Below are 21701 nucleotides of genomic sequence, written 5' to 3'. Positions count from 1 at the left end.
GCATCACTCTGCATTTAATCATTAGTGATCGATCTCTGCCCCCCTTCTCGGCATGTCTTTTTCCTGGTTCTTTCCCTCAGCCCCAACCAGTCTCAGCAGAAGACTGCCCCTCCCTGAGCCTGGTTCTGCTGGAGGTTTCTTCCTGTTAAAAGGGAGTTTTTCCTTCCCACTGTGGCCAAGTGCTTGCTCATAGGGGGTCGTTTTGACCGTTGGGGTTTTTCATAATTATTGTATGGCCTTGCCTTACAATATGGAGCGCCTTGGGGCAACTGTTTGTTGTGATTTGGCGCTATATAAGAAAAAAGTTGATTGATTGATTGATATTTGCGGCCCAATAATAATGATGGAAACATGGTAGGCCTAAACCCCCGCTTTCCTTAGGCAATTGGAGATGTCGTTTTGATATTCTATGTTGTTTGTATCCCCAAATAAAAGGCATAATAACAGAGTCAATTAATTTAAAATAAGATTTTGGAATATAAACTGGAATATTATGAAATAAGTAAAGGAATCTTGGCAAGGAGACCATTTTGATTGTATTTATCCGACCAATCAATGACAAAGGTAATGTTCTCCATTTTTCTATATTCTCTTTTAAAGAACTTAGTCTTTCATCAAAATTACGTTTAAAGAGAGATTTTGGATTTTTTGTAACAGTAATTCCTAAATATTTAACAGAATCTGATATTTTAAATTGAGTAGAAGCCACAAATAAAGGATCCAAGTCTGCTGTAAGTATCATGAGTTCACTTTTCTGCCAATTTATGGTATATCCAGATACTGCTCCAAAACTATTTATTAAGTCTAATAATTTGGGTATAGAATGCTCAGGATCTGATATGAAAATAGCTATGTCATCAGCATAGAGCGATATTTTATGATCAATTCCACCAATTGTTATGGGTCTGATGTCTAGGTTTTCTCTGATTATCTCCAATAAAAACACTTTTGATCTATCTTGATTAGTGATAACTGACGCAGCGGGGTGTAGATAAACTAATTGAACCCAGGAAACAAAAGATTCCCCCAGCCCAAATCTCTCAAGTACCCTAAACAGATATCCCCACTCCACCTGGTCAAATGCCTTTTCCGCATCCAAATATAAAATTGCTTGTTTTGATTTAGGTGGGTACTTATAATATGTAATATTTAAAACCCTTCTGGTATTAAAAAATGAATATCTATTAGGGATGAACCCAGTTTGATCCTTATGTACGAGAGATTCTATACATAATTTTAATCCAAGTTGAGCATTGATATCGGCCGGTAAGAGGCTAAATTAGTCTCATCTCTATCAGGCTTGAGTATAAGGGCTATATTTGCGTTATATAAAGTAGGAGGAAGTGCCCTTGTCTGCACAGAATGAGAGAACATTCTAAGCAGGAGTGGTGATATCTGTCCAGTGAATTTTTTTTATAAAATTCTGCCCCAAACCCATTGGGTCCAGGTGCCTTTACTATAGAAAATGATTTTATGGAGTCAGAAACCTCCCCTATAGACAGTGGTTGGTTTAAAGCCTCACACGAAAAGTCATCCAGTTTTGGAATGGGAACATCCTTAAGCCAGGATTCCTCATTCCCACATGATTTTGATCTATACAGCTCCTTGTAAAAATCTGCAAAACATTTATTTATTGACTTTGGAAGTGTAATATTATCTCCCTTGGTCAATTTAATCCTATGTATTGCTCTACTATTTTGTTGGCCTCGAAGTTGACGAGCTAATAAAGTGTGAGGCTTATCACCAAGCTCAAAATAGTGCACCCGTAGACGAGACATCTGGTCACTTACTTGTCTTGTTAAAATTGTATTATATTCATATTTAAGATTAAGGATTTCTTGTAATGTATGATTGTTATTATTTTGTCTATAAAATATTTCCAATGCTATATTTTCATCGATTTCCCTCAATCGTAAATTTCTCATTTTCCTTTGGAAGCACTCATATGAAATTATATATCCCCTCAAAACCACCTTAAAGGTCTCCCATAGAATAGAATCTGATGTGTCCAGAGTATCATTAGTGAGCAAAAATTCATCAATTTTACCTGACAGATATTTACAAAAATTTGCATCATTGAGTAAATATGGTTGTAACCTCCATGTTAAGCCTCCTTCCGGTATGTTAAAATCAAAAACAATACTAGTAGGTGCGTGGTCTGAAATCAGAATATTTTGATATTTACTGTCAATAACATTCGGCAGGAGTTTAGAATCAAGTAAAAACAGGTCGATACGGGAGTAAGAATTATGTAATTTAGAAAAAAAAAAGAGTAGTCCCGGTCTGTGGGGTGCTGTAAATGCCAGATATCCACTAAGTTAGTTGAGGAGATCAAACTCTTTAAAGCTTTTGAAGCATTTGATGGTGTGGATTGTTTTCTAGAGGATCAGTCTAGGTGCCAGTCAAGAACCACATTGTAATCCCCTGCCATTATCAAATTAGTATTTGCAAAATCAGGAATTTTGTTAAAGATTCTCCGAAAAAACCCCGCATCATCCATGTTTGGGCCATAAATGTTCACTAAAGTAACATGCATGGAATAAAGCCTACCGATTACAATCAAAAATCTACCATTAACATCACTAATTGTACTAATATGTTCAAAAGGAATGTTTTTCTTTATTATAATAGCTACTCCTCGTGCCTTACTAGAAAAAGTTGACTGAAATATTTGTCCTGCCCAACTGCATCTTAAACGTGCCTGATCACATGGTCTGACATGGGTTTCCTGTAGAAAGGAGACATCAGAACACAGAGATTTTAAGTGTGCAAAAACCTTAGCCCTCTTAATACAATTACCCAAACCTCTCACATTCCAACTGACCATATTAACCCCTCTATCCTTCCTATTAACCGTTGTCATCAAAGACTGTGGTAATTATTCTCTGATAAGTGAACAAGTTTAATGCTCCATACAAAAAATAAATAGACGAAAAAACAAAAAATACATAGACCCCTTCCCTCCCCACTACCCCACTACCCCAAACAAAGCAGGGCAAAAAACCCCAACCTAACATCAATCTAAGGGGGTACTTCTAACAGTACTCAGTAATGAAACCTACTAAGCTGTTAAAACACAAAAACAACCTTCCTTAAGTGTACCCCTCTCAAAAACATATCATTTAAATTAAAACACCTTATTTAACTTAAGCTTATTTTAAGGCACTACAATATAAATTAACACTGCAAAAGAGGTTCATCCTGTCATACTTAAATTCAAAACATACCTTGTATAAATGAAATATTAAATTACCTCAAATGTCCATTCAATTTAGCCATAAAAGTACTAAGTGTGCGACAGCCAAATAGGGACTGAATCAAACCAACAGTGCCCCATACCAAAGTTCTCTTCAATATTGTTCACCAGTCACCAGGCCATCCACGAAACTCTTCGCCTCCTCCGGTGTGTTGAACATAGATGTTACATTGTCATGGGTAACCCGCAAGCGAGCTGGGTAAATGAAACCTATGCGGTAGCCCGCAGCTTTCAGCTTCTTCCTTGAATCTTCAAACAACTGACGACACCTCACAATCTCCACAGGAAAGTCCGGAAAAATATGGATATGTCGACCTTGGTACATCAGGGGAGAGTGCTCGATTGCCAGTCTCATAATTAACTCTTTGACGCGGCAATTATGGATCCTCGCTAACATTATACGAGGCCTGTTAGCATCCTTAGCCGGCTGACCACCTAGCCCGTGCGCTCTGTCCACTTCAACAGGTCGTGGGAAGTGGTCACGCCCAAATAAAGTGGGCAGCAGGTCGGACACAAAATCAGCTGGCCTCCCGGACTCCACACCCTCCGGCAGATTCACAAATTTTATATTTTGACGCCTGGAACGGGCTTCTAAGTCGACCACTTTCTCTAACAAAGTCTTATTAGCCTCCTCTAGCCGCCTAGCTTGTTGCTCCAGCGTGGCTAACCTGCAATCATGATCATTCGTTGCCTCTTCCACAGCACACAGACGCTCGTCGTGCTTTTTGAAAGTGACCTGGCTTTCTTTCAAATCCGACTGCAAAGAGTTGAATCTCTCGTCCATTTTTCGGCTCATTTCTCGTATTGCTTTGAGGACAACCACGGTATCCGCCGAGGTGCTAACCGCTAGCTCACCTAGCATGTCGCTCTCGTTCATTTCCTCTGCGGTCGCTTCGGTGATTTTCTTTGTAAAACCTTGTTTCTTCGGAGACATTTTTCAATGACAATCACCAGCTACACTCAGACAGTGTTTTACAGTGAGTGCCTTTATCATAAAGGTGTTTTAAAAGGAAAAACTCGATTTGTCAGAGGAGCATCCGAGAAACGCGTCTAATTACTCATGTGCGTACCCCATATAGCACAACAAACAGTTGCCCCAAGGCGCTTTATATTGTAAGGCAAAGCCTAACAGAACAAGCACAGAGAAACCTGGGGTTGTCCTTATTTTCTTCAATTAGTGATGAGTAGTAAGATGTCCTAGCTTTACGGAGGGCTTTTTTTTATAGAGCAACAGACTCTTTTTCCAGTGAAGATCTTCTAAATTAGTGAGACGCCATTTCCTCTCCAACTTACGGGTTATCTCCAACTTACGGGATAATTATAGTGGGCGATTTTAACATCCACACAGATGCTGAGAATGACAGCCTCAACACTGCATTTAATCTATTATTAGACTCTATTGGCTTTGCTCAAAAAGTAAATGAGTCCACCCACCACTTTAATCATATCTTAGATCTTGTTCTGACTTATGGTATGGAAATAGAAGACTTAACAGTATTCCCTGAAAACTCCCTTCTGTCTGATCATTTCTTAATAACATTTACATTTACTCTGATGGACTACCCAGCAGTGGGGAATAAGTTTCATTACACTAGAAGTCTTTCAGAAAGCGCTGTAACTAGGTTTAAGGATATGATTCCTTCTTTATGTTCTCTAATGCCATATACCAACACAGTGCAGAGTAGCTACCTAAACTCTGTAAGTGAGATAGAGTATCTCGTCAATAGTTTTACATCCTCATTGAAGACAACTTTGGATGCTGTAGCTCCTCTGAAAAAGAGAGCTTTAAATCAGAAGTGCATGACTCCGTGGTATAACTCACAAACTCGTAGCTTAAAGCAGACAACCCGTAAGTTGGAGAGGAAATGGCGTCTCACTAATTTAGAAGATCTTCACTTAGCCTGGAAAAAGAGTCTGTTGCTCTATAAAAAAGCCCTCCGTAAAGCTAGGACATCTTTCTACTCATTACTAATTGAAGAAAATAAGAACAACCCCTGGTTTCTTTTCAGCACTGTAGCCAGGCTGACAAAGAGTCAGAGCTCTATTGAGCTGAGTATTCCATTAACTTTAACTAGTAATGACTTCATGACTTTCTTTGCTAACAAAATTTTAACTATTAGAGAAAAAATTACTCATAACCATCCCAAAGACGTATTGTTATCCTTGGCTGCTTTCAGTGATGCCGGTATTTGGTTAGACTCTTTCTCTCCGATTGTTCTGTCTGAGTTATTTTCTTTAGTTACTTCATCCAAACCATCAACATGTTTATTAGAACCCATTCCTACCAGGCTGCTCAAGGAAGCCCTACCATTATTTAATGCTTCGATCTTAAATATGATCAATCTATCTTTGTTAGTTGGCTATGTACCACAGGCTTTTAAGGTGGCAGTAATTAAACCATTACTTAAAAAGCCATCACTTGACCCAGCTATCTTAGCCAATCTCCAACCTTCCTATTCTCTCAAAAATTCTTGAAAGGGTAGTTGTAAAACAGCTAACTGATCATCTGCAGAGGAATGGTCTATTTGAAGAGTTTCAGTCAGGTTTTAGAATTCATCATAGTACAGACACAGCATTAGTGAAGGTTACAAATGATCTTCTTATGGCCTCGGACAGTGGACTTATCTCTGTGCTTGTTCTGTTGGACCTCAGTGCTGCTTTTGATACTGTTGACCATAAAATTTTATTACAGAGATTAGAGCATGCCATAGGTATTAAAGGCACTGCGCTGCGGTGGTTTGAATCATATTTGTCTAATAGATTACAATTTGTTCATGTAAATGGGGAATCTTCTTCACAGACTAAAGTTAATTATGGAGTTCCACAAGGTTCTGTGCTAGGACCAATTTTATTCACTTTATACATGCTTCCCTTAGGCAATATTATTAGACGGTATTGCTTAAATTTTCATTGTTATGCAGATGATACCCAGCTTTATCTATCCATGAAGCCAGAGGACACACACCAATTAGCTAAACTGCAGGATTGTCTTACAGACATAAAGACATGGATGACCTCTAATTTCCTGCTTTTAAACTCAGATAAAACTGAAGTTATTGTACTTGGCCCCACAAATCTTAGAAACATGGTGTCTAACCAGATCCTTACTCTGGATGGCATTACCCTGACCTCTAGTAATACTGTGAGAAATCTTGGAGTCATTTTTGATCAGGATATGTCATTCAAAGCGCATATTAAACAAATATGTAGGACTGCTTTTTTGCATTTACGCAATATCTCTAAAATTAGAAAGGTCTTGTCTCAGAGTGATGCTGAAAAACTAATTCATGCATTTATTTCCTCTAGGCTGGACTATTGTAATTCATTATTATCAGGTTGTCCTAAAAGTTCCCTAAAAAGCCTTCAGTTAATTCAAAATGCTGCAGCTAGAGTACTAACGGGGACTAGAAGGAGAGAGCATATCTCACCCATATTGGCCTCTCTTCATTGGCTTCCTGTTAATTCTAGAATAGAATTTAAAATTCTTCTTCTTACTTATAAGGTTTTGAATAATCAGGTCCCATCTTATCTTAGGGACCTCGTAGTACCATATCACCCCAATAGAGCGCTTCGCTCTCAGACTGCAGGCTTACTTGTAGTTCCTAGGGTTTGTAAGAGTAGAATGGGAGGCAGAGCCTTCAGCTTTCAGGCTCCTCTCCTGTGGAACCAGCTCCCAATTCAGATCAGGGAGACAGACACCCTCTCTACTTTTAAGATTAGGCTTAAAACTTTCCTTTTTGCTAAAGCTTATAGTTAGGGCTGGATCAGGTGACCCTGAACCATCCCTTAGTTATGCTGCTATAGACGTAGACTGCTGGGGGGTTCCCATGATGCACTGTTTCGTTCTCTTTTTGCTCTGTATGCACCACTCTGCATTTAATCATTAGTGATTGATCTCTGCTCCCCTCCACAGCATGTCTTTTTCCTGATTCTCTCCCTCAGCCCCAACCAGTCCCAGCAGAAGACTGCCCCTCCCTGAGCCTGGTTCTGCTGGAGGTTTCTTCCTGTTAAAAGGGAGTTTTTCCTTCCCACTGTAGCCAAGTGCTTGCTCACAGGGGGTCGTTTTGACCGTTGGGGTTTTACATAATTATTGTATGGCCTTGCCTTATAATATAAAGCGCCTTGGGGCAACTGTTTGTTGTGATTTGGCGCTATATAAAAAAAAAATTGACTGATTGATTGATTTCAACCAGAAAAAACAAACACTAAATAAATACAAATGTTTATTATAAATGCAACAGGAAATAATTTAACAATGACTGCAGTGTGATTGTAAAGTAGGATTTCTGTGACATAAACCTCATGATGTTTTTTTATTTACTCATTTAAACTTGTAATTTTGTCAAAATATGTAATTGCCTTTAATGTTATCAGGACAGAGTCATTTCTAAAATATGAATTTGAGTACAATAAGTGGAGAGCTTCTACCTGTGCAAATGTCTTTTGACTTTGATTCATGGACATTTTTAATGATCCGTTCATTTATTGTTAAAATATAAAATGAAACAGCTTTTTAAAAAATAATAAAATAGTTGCTGTTCAAAGAGCCTTTTATTTAGAAGCAGGTGATGTTCTGCTGGATTCTCAGGACCAGATGAAGGTCTCTTCTGCAGCTTTGACCTATGGTGGTGTTGCTGAAGACACTTCTGTCCTATTAGCAGAGATGTTTTCTTTCGACTGGGCTTTGTGGTGTTCAGCTCATCAATGGAAGTTTGGTTGTCTGCACAGCAAATGTTCCTGATTGGGACAAATAAAAATATTTCTTTAAATATAAAGAAACACTAAACAGTTTATACATAAAAAAGGGGAAAAAAACAGCAAAAAAAAAAAAAAAACTGATAGAAAAAAAAAAAACGCCCGAAAAAATAAGTTATTTAAAGTAGAGCTTTTGTGGTCTCTGAAAAAAGCTGTAGCTTTATTTGGTAAAAATAAGAAAGACTGAACCATTTACAAATTAAAGCATTCACTCAGATCAACTGTGCTAAAAAGCTAAGCTAACATTAGCTGATCAATAAACCTTCACAGCAGTGCAGAAACGTCACATTTTATTTTTATATTATTCTCACCTTGATAAATCTGCAGAACTAAACTCCGTTGGGCAAACTGGGCCTTCGCATATATCCAAAAAGTGGGACATTTCGGACTGAGTGGGTTTGCTCCATCACCCCGGCTGCCTGCCTTGGTATGCCCAGGAATGATGTCTGAAGGCCGTCTTCTCCGTGCAGGTCGGCCCGCTGTCGCAGTTTGATCGATATTCCACTAAGTCGTCAGTCCTCCCTCGCTCGGCGTCACTCCGAAAAGTAGCTGAAAAATGCTTCCCCCAGCAGGGTGACGGGAGAATAGTTCTACTGCTGTTTTTTAAAGGTTTTTTGTGGTTCAGGCGACGTAAATTCAAGATGGCGATCGCTGAACTTTTTTCAGGTTGTAGAAACAGCCACAGTGTGACGTGGCCACAATCTCTGTCCCCTTGCTGCTTCCGAAGCGACGCGTCTGACGTCACGATGCGTTGGAAACGCACCAGCCTGGCATTACGACGCGCTGGGAAGCGTTATATCCGAGGGGGCGAGGTTGATGACGTGAGGGGGCGTCGCCCCCAAACGGCCCCTCATGGCGCCGGGTCCGGGCTATAACACCTTTTTTCCTGTATGTGAAACTCGCTTTTTAACACAGCATTTTCCTGAGTGCAAGTTTGACAACAGACAGGAACTTTGTGTAGAACATGTGCACACCACAGCATGTGCTGTTACTTAAAAAGTTTCAAATTCCAAAAATAAACAAGATGCATAAATGTGAAGAACAACATATTAGATGTCATTCGACATAGATGAACATAAATGGAAAAAAAAAATAACATGCTTCCTCAGGGGTGGTGGGTAAGGTGAGACCTTACTTGTGTGAAGCTTCTTGGTGCAACTTTTTTGTGATTTGGTGCTGTAAAAATAAACTGAAGAATCAGGGTTAGGGAATGTGCATTACCCTTCTAACAGGTCCATGGTAGAAGTGATGATCTCAGCGTAGAGCACAATGTGTCCCAGTAGGCTGGTCTTCAGGTTCTTACTGTAGGTCTCCATGCTGAAGTGGTCCCAGTGCGGAGGCTCCTCGGAGTCTGTAACCAGAGTCAGCTCACCATCAGGCAGAAGAGGGCCAACCTGAAGCTCCTGAGAGGACACCATTTTGAGGGCCATCTTGGACAACTTGAGGAGGCCCTCTGGATCTGTACGGGTTTGCAGCCATTTCAAGAAACAGGATTTCTTCTCCTGTAAAAAAGGAACAGTGGACAAGCACATCATCAGGGAACTCCTTTTGAAAACCATCATCCAGTCACCTGTTGCCAAATTCCACAAAAAGCAGGTGACAGACATCACAACTTCAGCCTGTCAGTGCTGAAGGCTGCTGTCACACAGACTGGCACAGAAGACAGCAGTGTGCAGACTGTGTCCGCTCTACTTATTTATTTGTTCATCTTCATAATTATGTTATCTGTAGCTCCCTGCACTTTTTGTGTGCAGTTCTGTCAATTAAACATATGCTGCAAAAGATTAAAAGAAAGTTTTATGTTAAGAGTGTGTTATACTAAATTTTGACACCTTTTTGACACTTCTTAGTGGAGGAAAAAAATTGGCTTCCAAACCTTGTCGCTAACTGGTATTGGCCCTTAAAAATCCATATTGGTCGACCCCTAGTGGTAACCAGCAGCTTTTTGTTGGCGAAAAAAGGCCGACTATCCTTGACTTTGAAGGTGATGCTGCAATTTTTTCAGAATCAATGCCACTGCAGCACTCAAGAAGTTGAGTGAGGAATCAGATTGCCTGGGCTTGTGATGGCTGTGGATCAAGGCTAAGATCCAGGCTTTTAAAGACTTCATGAACCCAGCCATCAAAAGTCAATTTGTATGCAGCCAAAGTGTTGAACTTATCGTGATATTCATTTATCTTTGTCAGGGTGTGAGGTTCCTCTGTTTTGCTTTGTTTTGTCTTTATCTGTTTGGTTATACTCTCCTGTTTGTCTATTCCTCTGTGTGATCTTTTTCTGCGCAACCCGCCTGGTGGTGGGTGTGTCTCTGCTTTCTGGACCACGCCCCCATTCTGGGCTCCTCCATGCGCACCTGCTGTCAATCTGCTGCTAATCACCAGGATGTACAGTAGTGTTCAGAATAATAGTAGTGCTATGTGACTAAAAAGATTAATCCAGGTTTTGAGTATATTTCTTATTGTTACATGGGAAACAAGGTACCAGTAGATTCAGTAGATTCTCACAAATCCAAAAAGACCAAGCATTCATGATATGCACACTCTTAAGGCTATGAAATTGGGCTATTATTAAAAAAGTAGTAAAGGGGGTGTTCACAATAATAGTAGCATCTGCTGTTGACGCTACAAACTCAAAACTATTATGTTCAAACTGCTTTTTTAGCAATCCTGTGAATCACTAAACTAGTATTTAGTTGTATAACCACAGTTTTTCATGATTTCTTCACATCTGCGAGGCATGGAGTCAACCAACTTGTGGTACCTTTATTCCACTCCAAGATTCTTTAACAACATTCCACAATTCATTCACATTTCTTGGTTTTGCTTCAGAAACAGCTTTTTTGATGTCACCCCACAAGTTCTCAATTGGATTTAGGTCTGTGGATTGGGCAGGCCACTCCAAAACGTTAATTTTGTTGATTTGGAACCAAGATTTTGCTCGTTTACTAGTGTGCTTGGGGTCATTGTCTTGTTGAAACACCCATTTCAAGGGCATGTCCTCTTCAGCATAAGGCAACATGACCTCTTCAAGTACTTTGACATATCCAAACTGATCCATGATACCTGGTATGCGATATATAGGCCCAACACCATAGTAGGAGAAACATGCCCATATCATGATGCTTGCACCACCATGCTTCACTGTCTTCACTGTGAACTGTGGCTTGAATTCAAAGGTTGGGGGTCGTCTCACAAACTCTCTGCGGCCCTTGGACCCAAAAAGAACAATTTTACTCTCATCAGTCCACAAAATATTCCTCCATTTCTTTTTAGGCCAGTTGATGTGTTCTTTGGCAAATTGTAACCTCTTCTGCACATGTCTTTTATTTAACAGAGGGACTTTGCGGGGGATTCTTGCAAATAAATTAGCTTCACACAGGCGTCTTCTAACTGTCACAGCACTTACAGGTAACTCCAGACTGTCTTTGATCATCCTGGAGCTGATCAGTGGGTGAGCCTTTGCCATTCTGGTTATTCTTCTATCCATTTTGATGGTTGTTTTCCATTTTCTTCCACACATCTCTAGTTTTTTTTGTCCATTTTAAAGCATTGGAGATCATTGTAGATGAACAGTCTATAATTTTTTGCACCTGCGTATACGTTTTCCCCTCTCCAATCAACTTTTTAATCAAACTACACTGTTCTTCTCAACAATGTCTTGAACGTCCAATTTTCCTCAGGCTTTCAAAGAGAAAAGCATGTTCAACAGATGCTGGCTTCATCCTTAAATAGAGGACACCTGATTCACCCCTGTTTGTTCCACAAAACTGACAAACTCACTGACTGAATGCCACACTACTATTATTCTGAACACCCCCTTTTCTACTTTTTTTTTTTACTAATAGCCCAATTTCATAGCCTTAAGAGTGTGCATATCATGAATGCTTGGTCTTGCTGGATTTGTGAGAATCTACTGAATCTACTGGTACCTTGTTTCCCATGTAACAATAAGAAATATACTCAAAACCTGGATTAATCTTTTTAGTCACATAGCACTACTATTATTCTGAACACTACTGTATTCTGCATAGGAACTTGTACTCTGGCATTTACACAAATCTAATCGAAGCAGACTGGAAGGCTGTAAAGCAAGATGACAATAACAAATTACACCATACAGGAATCTTTAATGATTGGTTGAAGTAATGTTCAGAAAATAATTTAGTTATGAAACATGCATCTCTCAGTGAAGTCCAATCTAATCTTGCTGAACATCAGCTTCACTAGTAACTGCAGAATTGGTACAGGTGTTGCCCTTGCACTGGCCACAAGCCAGAGTGCACAGCAGTCCATTCTTTCTGCAGGTGCACGTGTTCTTGTCACACTTGCCCTGGCAGTTACATTTCACCAACTTCAGCAATGAGGCTGGAGCAGCTTCTTTGTGCATCCTCACTGGCTTCAGCTTCTCTGTGTGGCCATGGTGCAGCTGCCAGCCCCACTTGGTGGGGACAAGGTTTTGTCCAGCCAGGCCTGTACCTAGTGATACACTCTGTATGAGTGATACCTGGCTGCATCACAGATGGGTGGCAGGGATTCTGGAGGAAGGTACACAGATCTGGATGCCACCTTGCTGCTAAACCTGGCTGCTCTCTCAAAATCCAGACTGTTTCCAGGTTGGCATCCATACAGGACTTCTAGGGCAGCATGACCATGCTTGTTGATATCATCCTGGGACTGGTCTGCCCGCAGGAACACACTGGCATGCTCCATGAGTTGACGGCACTTGCCCATTGCCATGACCTTTCCTATGCCATACGGTCTTGACACGGTATCACAACCTGTAGCAGAGTATAGGAACAGCAATGATGCCACCAGGTCAGGGTCTAGTTGTTCCTGCATGGCATGGATGTTGATGGTCTTACTTGAGGTGTGCATGAAGATGTCATGATGCCTGGGAGTGAAGTGGTGTAGCAGAAGTACCAGCAAGTCTGTGTCATCTCCAACAGTAGCTAGGGACTGATCCACAAATACCCCACTAGGGACTGATCCACAAATACCCCATAGAACAGACAATGTGTCTTAAAGTCAAAAACAATTTCATCAGATCTTAGGCTTACTCTGGTTGGAGGTGGTTCTGAAGATAAGCGGTTTAGCGCAGTTTGGATAGCTTTGGGATTAGTGTGCCTACTTCTGCAGGATTTATGCACTAGGAGTTCTGTACTGTCACTAAACACAATGTCAGGTGTGTCTAGTTGTCTCTGGTGACTGGCTCTTAATTCCTTCACATCCTTTTTCAGTCAGCTTGACAAAGTCACTTGACTTGTGAATGTCTATCATTTCTCCACAGATGACACAAGACATCATTCTTCTACTTTAACTACCCTCCACCACACTCATGCAACATGCAACCTGCAAACACAAACATTCAACATTACAATCTTTCAACACTATAGAAAGGCACCACAGCAGTCATACGAGGTCTGTCCAAAAAGTAACGGACATTTTTATTTTTTTCAAAAACTATATGGATTTGAATCACGTGTGATTGCATCAGCCAAGTTTGAACCTTTGTGCGCATGAGTGAGTTTTTTCACGCCTGTCGGTTGCATCATTCGCCTGTGGGCAGGCTTTGAGTGAGCACTGGTCCACCCCCCTCGTCGGATTTTTATTGTCAGGGAAATGGCAGAGCGACTGCCATTTTGCTCTATGAAATTTATTTCAGAAACTGTTAGAGACAGCCAGTTGGAAACCATTCGAAAGATTCAGATGGCTTTCGGTGAAGATTCTGTCGGTGTCACACAGATTAAGGAGTGTTAAAACCTTTTTAAAGACGGCCCACAGCGGCGGAGGGCGCACCGAGCGGCCATCGACAGGCTGGAACGACCAGATCATTTCTAAACTGAACGCTGTGTTGATCTGGGACATCATGTGACTATCACAGAAATGGCAAGAGAGCTGGACATAGCACTTTTGTGGCACATTCCACTGTTACAGGAGATTTTGTAATGAAAGACGTGGAGGATTTCGTGCGTCGGCACGGAGCCGCTCATGGTGCGCAACAAAAAAAAAAACACCTCCGTGTTGGAAATCTCACAGGACATGTTGTGGCATGTCCAGCTGTTACACAATTTCTCTGATACTCACTCGACTGAAAAGCCATCAAAAGCCTTCTGAATCTTCCGAATGGTTTCCAAGAAAAAAATAAAAAGGTCCGTTACTTTTTGGACAGACCTCATACACATCATGTAGTTCACCTGCAAAGAAATATCATTCATACTGCTCTGTGTTACAAATTTTGCCATACGTCTGCGTAAAATATGCTAATATCTTCATAAATATTAACAATGGTAAAATATTTGTATCAGAAATTAAATGTGGCTGAAAATGTAGGTATAGACACTTTATTTAGCCTTCTAGCTCAAATATTACAAAAAATATAATTTATCAATCTTGGTAGAAGCACTGGCGGCCATCTTGGATTTTTGCAAATTTAGGGTATTAGCACCATGCAGATCTCGGTAGATTTTTTTTCCTGGTTAGAAGAGCTAACTTTCTGTCAAAATCAGTTGAAAAACCTTTGGTATCAATTTTGTTGAACCTGAGTCATTTACTTACTGGATTATCTGCAGTACGGAGATTTCAGTAACAGGAAATGATGCGTCAGTTACCGAGAGACGTTTTTATTTCTAGAACAGATGTATTTGCAACTGACTCAAGTGACTTTCATCAGAAACTGCACATTTTATGGGGAGAACAAGAAAGCTTTTTCTTTCTGTTTGTCTGGGGGGCCCGAGACAATTACACAGACAAGACAAAGAACTTTTTTTAAAGAATGCAATCCTACTCATAAATGTTAAAAACAAACAAACAGTCAAGATAAAAAAAAAATTAAAAAAAACTTAAAAAAGGTACCGTGTGCCATTTTTGAAGAAAAGAGCAAATGACATCAAATAAAGTGTTGTTAAGCTTTTCAACATTATTTTATTAACTTAGACTTTGAAAGAAACATGCAAAAAAAAAGTTCAAACACGCAGCAACCTACAATAACAACAATGACACTGAGGAGAATGCAGACACTGTGACCTCCGACATCACAAAGTGCACTGATGATGTCACCCACACAAAAAACATCCAACCGGAAACCATGGCTGACAGGTGACATCCACAAGCTGCTGAGAGCCAGAGACAAAGCCTTTAGAGCCAGGGATGAATCTGGCCTGAGAACAGCAAGAGCCAACCTGTCCCGTGGCATCAGGAAGGCAAAAAAGGACGACACACAAAAGATAACGTCCCACTTCAGAGACAGCAAGGATGCACAGAGCCTGTGGCGAGGCATTCAGGCTGTCACTGACTACAAGCCAACACCACAGAGCTGAAAGAGCAACACCTCTCTGCTCAACAACCTGAACTGCTTCTTTGCATGCTTTGAAGCACTGAACACCACACAGCCACAGAAGACCCCACCCCCTCCCCACGACCAGACCCTGTGCCTCTTTGTCACCATCATGAAGACACGGGTGGCCATCAACACCCGCAAAGCAACAGGTCTGGACAACATCCCTGGTCACGTGCTGAAGGATTGCACAGAGGAGCTTAAGGATGTCTTCGCAAATGTCTTTAACACTTCCCTGAAGCAAGCCGTGGTTCCATCATGCCATTGTTCCATCAAGCCGTGGTTCCATCATGCCGTGGTTCCATCATGCCATTGTTCCATCATGCCATTGTTCCATCAAGCCGTGGTTCCATCAAGCCGTGGTTCCATCATGCCATTGTTCCATCATGCCGTGGTTCCATCATGCTTCAAAGCTGCCACCATCATACCTGTGCCAAACAAACACGGTCAGTCCACCTGTGTCCACTTCATGTCTCACTCCAGGACACACGGTCAGTCCACCTGTGTCCACTTCATGTCTCACTCCAGGACACACGGTCAGTCCACCTGTGTCCACTTCATGTCTCACTCCAGGACACACAGTCAGTCCACCTGTGTCCACTTCATGTCTCACTCCAGGACACACGGTCAGTCCACCTGTGTCCACTTCATGTCTCACTCCAGGACACACGGTCAGTCCACCTGTGTCCACTTCATGTCTCACTCCAGGACACACGGTCAGTCCACCTGTGTCCACTTCATGTCTCACTCCAGGACACACGGTCAGTTCACCTGTGTCCACTTCATGTCTCACTCCAGGACACACGGTCAGTCTACCTGTGTCCACTTCATGTCTCACTCCAGGACACACGGTCAGTCCACCTGTGTCCACTTCATGTCTCACTCCAGGACACACGGTCAGTTCACGTGTCCACTTCATGTCTCACTCCAGGACACACGGTCAGTCCACCTGTGTCCACTTCATGTCTCACTCCAGGACACACGGTCAGTCCACCTGTGTCCACTTCATGTCTCACTCCAGGACACACGGTCAGTCCACCTGTGTCCACTTCATGTCTCACTCCAGGACACACAGTCAGTTCACATGTCCACTTCATGTCTCACTCCAGGACACACGGTCAGTCTACCTGTGTCCACTTCATGTCTCACTCCAGGACACACGGTCAGTCCACCTGTGTCCACTTCATGTCTCACTCCAGGACACACAGGATTGCACAGAGGAGCTTAAGGATGTCTTCGCAAATGTCTTTAACACTTCCCTGAAGCAAGCCGTGGTTCCATCATGCCATTGTTCCATCATGCTTCAAAGCTGCCACCATCATACCTGTGCCAAACAAACACGGTCAGTCCACCTGTGTCCACTTCATGTCTCACTCCAGGACACACGGTCAGTCCACCTGTGTCCACTTCATGTCTCACTCCAGGACACACGGTCAGTCCACCTGTGTCCACTTCATGTCTCACTCCAGGACACACGGTCAGTTCACGTGTCCACTTCATGTCTCACTCCAGGACACACGGTCAGTCCACCTGTGTCCACTTCATGTCTCACTCCAGGACACACGGTCAGTCCACCTGTGTCCACTTCATGTCTCACTCCAGGACACACGGTCAGTTCACGTGTCCACTTCATGTCTCACTCCAGGACACACGGTCAGTCCACCTGTGTCCACTTCATGTCTCACTCCAGGACACACGGTCAGTCCACCTGTGTCCACTTCATGTCTCACTCCAGGACACACGGTCAGTCCACCTGTGTCCACTTCATGTCTCACTCCAGGACACACGGTCAGTCCACCTGTGTCCACTTCATGTCTCACTCCAGGACACACGGTCAGTCCACCTGTGTCCACTTCATGTCTCACTCCAGGACACATGGTCAGTTCACGTGTCCACTTCATGTCTCACTCCAGGACACACGGTCAGTCTACCTGTGTCCACTTCATGTCTCACTCCAGGACACACGGTCAGTCCACCTGTGTCCACTTCATGTCTCACTCCAGGACACACGGTCAGTCTGGGCTGGTTTTGTCTCCAAATGTAATAAGGCGTTTAATTTGGTTTTCAAATCTAATTCTAGTATTTCGTGATCAATAAATGTTTGTCTCCACCTCTTTGAAACCCGCCGTGTATTCAGGAAAAAAACAAAAACATCATGTATGTCTGAATAAGACTGAATAATGATGATTACATACAGTCAAAGTTGTGTCTCTGATTTAACTCCTGTTGTGTTCACACTCACAGAATTATTTCTCCACTGTGTGGCGTCTTATAATAATCTCCCGCTGGGAAATGCTGCTTTGGTACAACTGCCACTACATTTTGATTAATATTTCAAGGAACTGCTTCAAGTTTCCTGAAATTCCTCCAAAAACGTGAGAGGCACCAAATCATGAAACTGATGGAGTCTGGATTTTTTCATCAAGGGACATAATTCTGGTAAAATGAGCCCAACTCGAATGATATGAAAATATCAGTGTGTTGTCCGTGGGGATCCACGGGCTCTCGATTAGGTCGTGTTTATAAAATAGGTAGCTGACATATTTCAAGGGTGGTAATAGACTAAGCAAAGCTTGTGTAATGAGCTGGTACAGTGTGTGAGTCCAGAATGTAATGATCAACATCCACTGCTCACTGTTGTTAGGTAATACCCAAAATTTCTCCAAAAATATTAGTCCTATCAACGTGACCCAAAATACATAAGCATACCAAACAGCAAATAGTCAGCCCCTCCGTTTCTCCGTGATCAAAGCCATACACATCACACGCATACACCACTTGGCTTTTAATATATAGATGTGTATTACTGACCTATAACAAGGATTTGTCCCAAGCGACATGAAATTCCTCCTAAACTTGTGAGAGGAGTTGATTTCAGAACACTTGTGTGCATGTATATACGAGTATATTAGGCATGTGGAGATTAATCGATACGAATCGGTATCGAGACGTGTGCGATGTGAGTGCATCGATTCAATTATCTGTTGTTCTATTTTTGCCACCAGTGAGTTGTAGTTATTCTTTGCGTTTTATTTTCTCACGGTGTAGCACTCCGTCTTTCTCTGTAATCATTAGCTGCTTTTCCCTTACACTTTAGCCATGTGGTGAGTTAAATTTCTGCTTATTTTCTGTGGTTTCAGTTCTTTTTGTCTGTTTGATTGTGGGTGGGGTCACTTGCACTCAGTTGTTTGTCTGTCAGACCCACCTGTCTTCCTGGTCTTGTCTGGCCACGGCCCTTGTAGAATCTTCCTTCACATGAAAATTCAGTAAGGTATATCTTATATATTATATTCCAATTCTAAGGTGGAACTATGCCAGTATACAAAGGTATATCTAAATATCTAAAAAGGAAGAGTGAAATAGAAGAGTAGAAAAGAGTAGAGTAGAGCCACTTAGGTGCCTGGTCTTGAGAACCAGGGATGGTAGGTTAAACAGCTTTTTTATCCCATGGGAACTCTCCCTACCCACCCAAGCACCTCAAGAAAAAAGGATATATAATAATAATAATAATAAATAATAAGACATAAGAAGGATAAGACATCACAGGAGAAGACTGTAGTAAAGGTAATTTAGTATGTAGACTAGTAGTAAAATGAAATATAGTTAGTAGGCTAAGCTATAAATCTGGTATTTTATTATAGAAACAGAAGCTATGAGTGTGTGAGTGTACTGGTATCTATCTAAAGTAACTGTTAGCATACTACAGGAAAATAAGTATAATCATTATGCTATCAAATGGAAACCTGAGAACGTAGGTACTATATCTGTTGTGTGGGCCGCTGAAGAGGAGGTACTGCTGGCCCACCACCACCAGAGGGCGCCCTGCCTGGAGTGCGGGCTCCAGGCACCAGAGGGCGTCGCCACCTGAGATGAGCAGCCAGGGTGACAGCTGTCACCCATTATTGGACACAGCTGTTTCTACTCGGCACCAAGGTATATCAGGAGGACGGCGTCTCCACCTCAGTGCCGAGATATCGCCTAAGACTGAGGTAGTATCTCTGCATTCTTATTCTGATTAACCAGCTAATCATTTGTTAAACCTTTTCAGGATTGTTGACTGCTAAAAGCTATATTGCTTGGATAAGTACTCACCTTCCTGTTGTGCATTGACAAGAGGTGGAGGCGGCTTCTCCCCTCTTCGTTACTGGGTGCTGTCGCATCACACCTGTGTGTTGTTGCTCTCTCCTGCCAGCAGTACCGGATCCGACGAGCGGAGGCAGTGGCCACCTGGGAATTCGGGACTTGGCGGTTCCAGTATTTCCAGGGTTCGGTGGCAGAGGAGATCGGGGTGGTTCCGGTTCGACTGAGACGGGCGTCTCCTACCTTCGAGCCTGCCCACACGACACCAGCAAATTCGACCCCAAATTGTGATTGTTGTACTTATTGTGCTTGTTTCACAATAGTAAACCTTGTTATTTATCTTCCTCCATTGTCCGTTCATTGCGCCCCCTGTTGTGGGTCCGTGTTCCTACACTTTCACAACAGGATATCTCGGCCAGCGTCATGGACCCCGAGGGGCGTCAACCGGCTGTTGAACGGCCAATGGAAGACCAAGGCGCGGCGGAGGCTTCGGGAGGGGTAATCGGTGAGTTGCAGCGGATCCTCACCGCTTTCACCTCTCGGATCGACTTAATGACCGAGCAGCACGTACTCCTAAACCGCAGGGTGGAGGCTCTCGCCGCACAAGTGGAGGCGCGCCCTTCGGGCGCCGCTGCGGCTCTCCCTCCTGAGGACCCTGCGCGCGAAAGCAACGTTCCTCTGGTCGTTCAACGGTCCCTTCCTCCGTCCCCAGAAGCCTGCATAAGCCCTCCAGAACCGTACGGAGGCTGTGTGGAGACGTGCGCGGACTTTCTTATGCAATGTTCGCTCGTCTTCGCTCAGCGTCCCGTGATGTACGCAACTGATGCTAGCAGGGTAGCTTATGTGATAAATCTGCTTCGCGGGGAGGCACGCGCTTGGGCTACAGCGCTCTGGGAGCAGAACTCACGGCTCCTTCAGTCATACGACGGGTTTGTACGGGAGCTCAGAACGGTGTTCGATCATCCCAACAGAGGAGAGTCCGCTTCAACCGCATTACTGTCCATACGACAGGGACGTCGGAGCGCAGCTGCCTATGCAGTCGCCTTCCGCATCGCGGCTGCGAGATCCGGCTGGAATAGCACTGCCCTCCGCGCTGCCTTTGTAAACGGACTGTCTCTGGTCCTAAAAGAGCACCTGGTGGCTAAGGACGAACCGCGGGATCTAGATGGGCTCATTGATCTAGTCATACGGCTTGACAACCGGTTAGAAGAACGCCGTCGGGAACGAGGCGAAGGGCGTGGCCAGGCACGGGTCGTCCCTCTCCCTTCCGGGTCCGATCGAGTTCCGCCGTCCCCACGCTCCTCTGTTCCGGCGCTCCGTGCGCTTACGGCTCCCCCTGCTGACGAAGCTATGGACACGAGCAGGGCAACATTTAGGGCACCTGGAGCACAAAGGAGGCGGGCCCACGGAGCTTGTTACGTTTGTGGCTCGAGTGAGCATATGGCAAACGAATGCCCCGAGCGGTTAAACTCCAACGCCCGCCCCTAGAGACTGGGCCAGGGGTGGGCCAAAACATTCACGTGGGACACACCCACATTGCTACACGACTCCCAGTCACGATCCTGTTTGAGGATTCGACCCTGAAGGCCCCAGCACTGGTGGACACGGGCTCTGAGGGGAATCTGCTTGACAGTAGATGGGCCAGGGAGATAGGGCTCCCTCTGGTGGCTCTTACCTCGCCTGTGCAGGTTCGAGCACTAGATGGCTCCCTACTCCCACCAATCACACACAAGACACCTCCAGTAACTCTGGTAGTGTCAGGCAACCACCGGGAGGTGATCGAGTTCTTCGTGACTCAGGCCACCTCCCGTGTGGTTTTAGGGTTTCCATGGATGCTTAAGCACAATCCCCGGATTGATTGGCCGTCCGGGGTGGTGGTTCAGTGGAGCGAAACCTGCCATCGGGAGTGTCTCGGTTCCTCGGTTCCTCCCGGCTCCCAAGCTAAGGAGGAGGTCCGAGTCCCGCCCAATCTGAAGGCGGTGCCAGCGGAGTACCATGACCTTGCGGACGTGTTCAGCAAGGATCTGGCTCTCACGCTTCCTCCCCACCGCCCGTACGATTGTGCCATTGATTTGGTTCCAGGCAGTGAGTTCCCGTCCAGTAGGCTGTACAACCTCTCACGGCCGGAACGCGAATCAATGGAGACCTACATCCGGGACTCATTAGCCGCCGGGTTGATCCGGAATTCCACCTCACCGATGGGCGCTGGTTTCTTTTTTGTGGGTAAAAAAGATGGCGGACTTCGTCCATGCATTGATTACAGGGGGTTGAACGAGATCAC

At 43.5% G+C, this 21701-nt stretch overlaps 1 protein-coding gene across 1 annotated transcript in view; it reads right to left on the bottom strand.

Moving 5' to 3' along the window:
- The window catches only part of hlcs (holocarboxylase synthetase (biotin-(proprionyl-CoA-carboxylase (ATP-hydrolysing)) ligase)), a 373652-nt gene that overhangs the window by 221858 nt on the left and 130093 nt on the right, over window positions 1-21701 (bottom strand). Inside the window, exon 6 of the mRNA XM_034177490.1 lies at window positions 9233-9513. Coding sequence (XP_034033381.1) covers window positions 9233-9513 — 281 coding nt within the window. The remainder of the gene's footprint in view (window positions 1-9232; window positions 9514-21701) is intronic.

Source organism: Thalassophryne amazonica, chromosome 9 (genome assembly GCF_902500255.1).
Source record: "Thalassophryne amazonica chromosome 9, fThaAma1.1, whole genome shotgun sequence".
Classification (NCBI taxonomy): Eukaryota; Metazoa; Chordata; class Actinopteri; order Batrachoidiformes; family Batrachoididae; genus Thalassophryne; species Thalassophryne amazonica.
The sequence above is the reverse complement of the archived record's forward strand: the minus strand, read 5'-3'. Positions and strand labels throughout refer to the sequence as shown.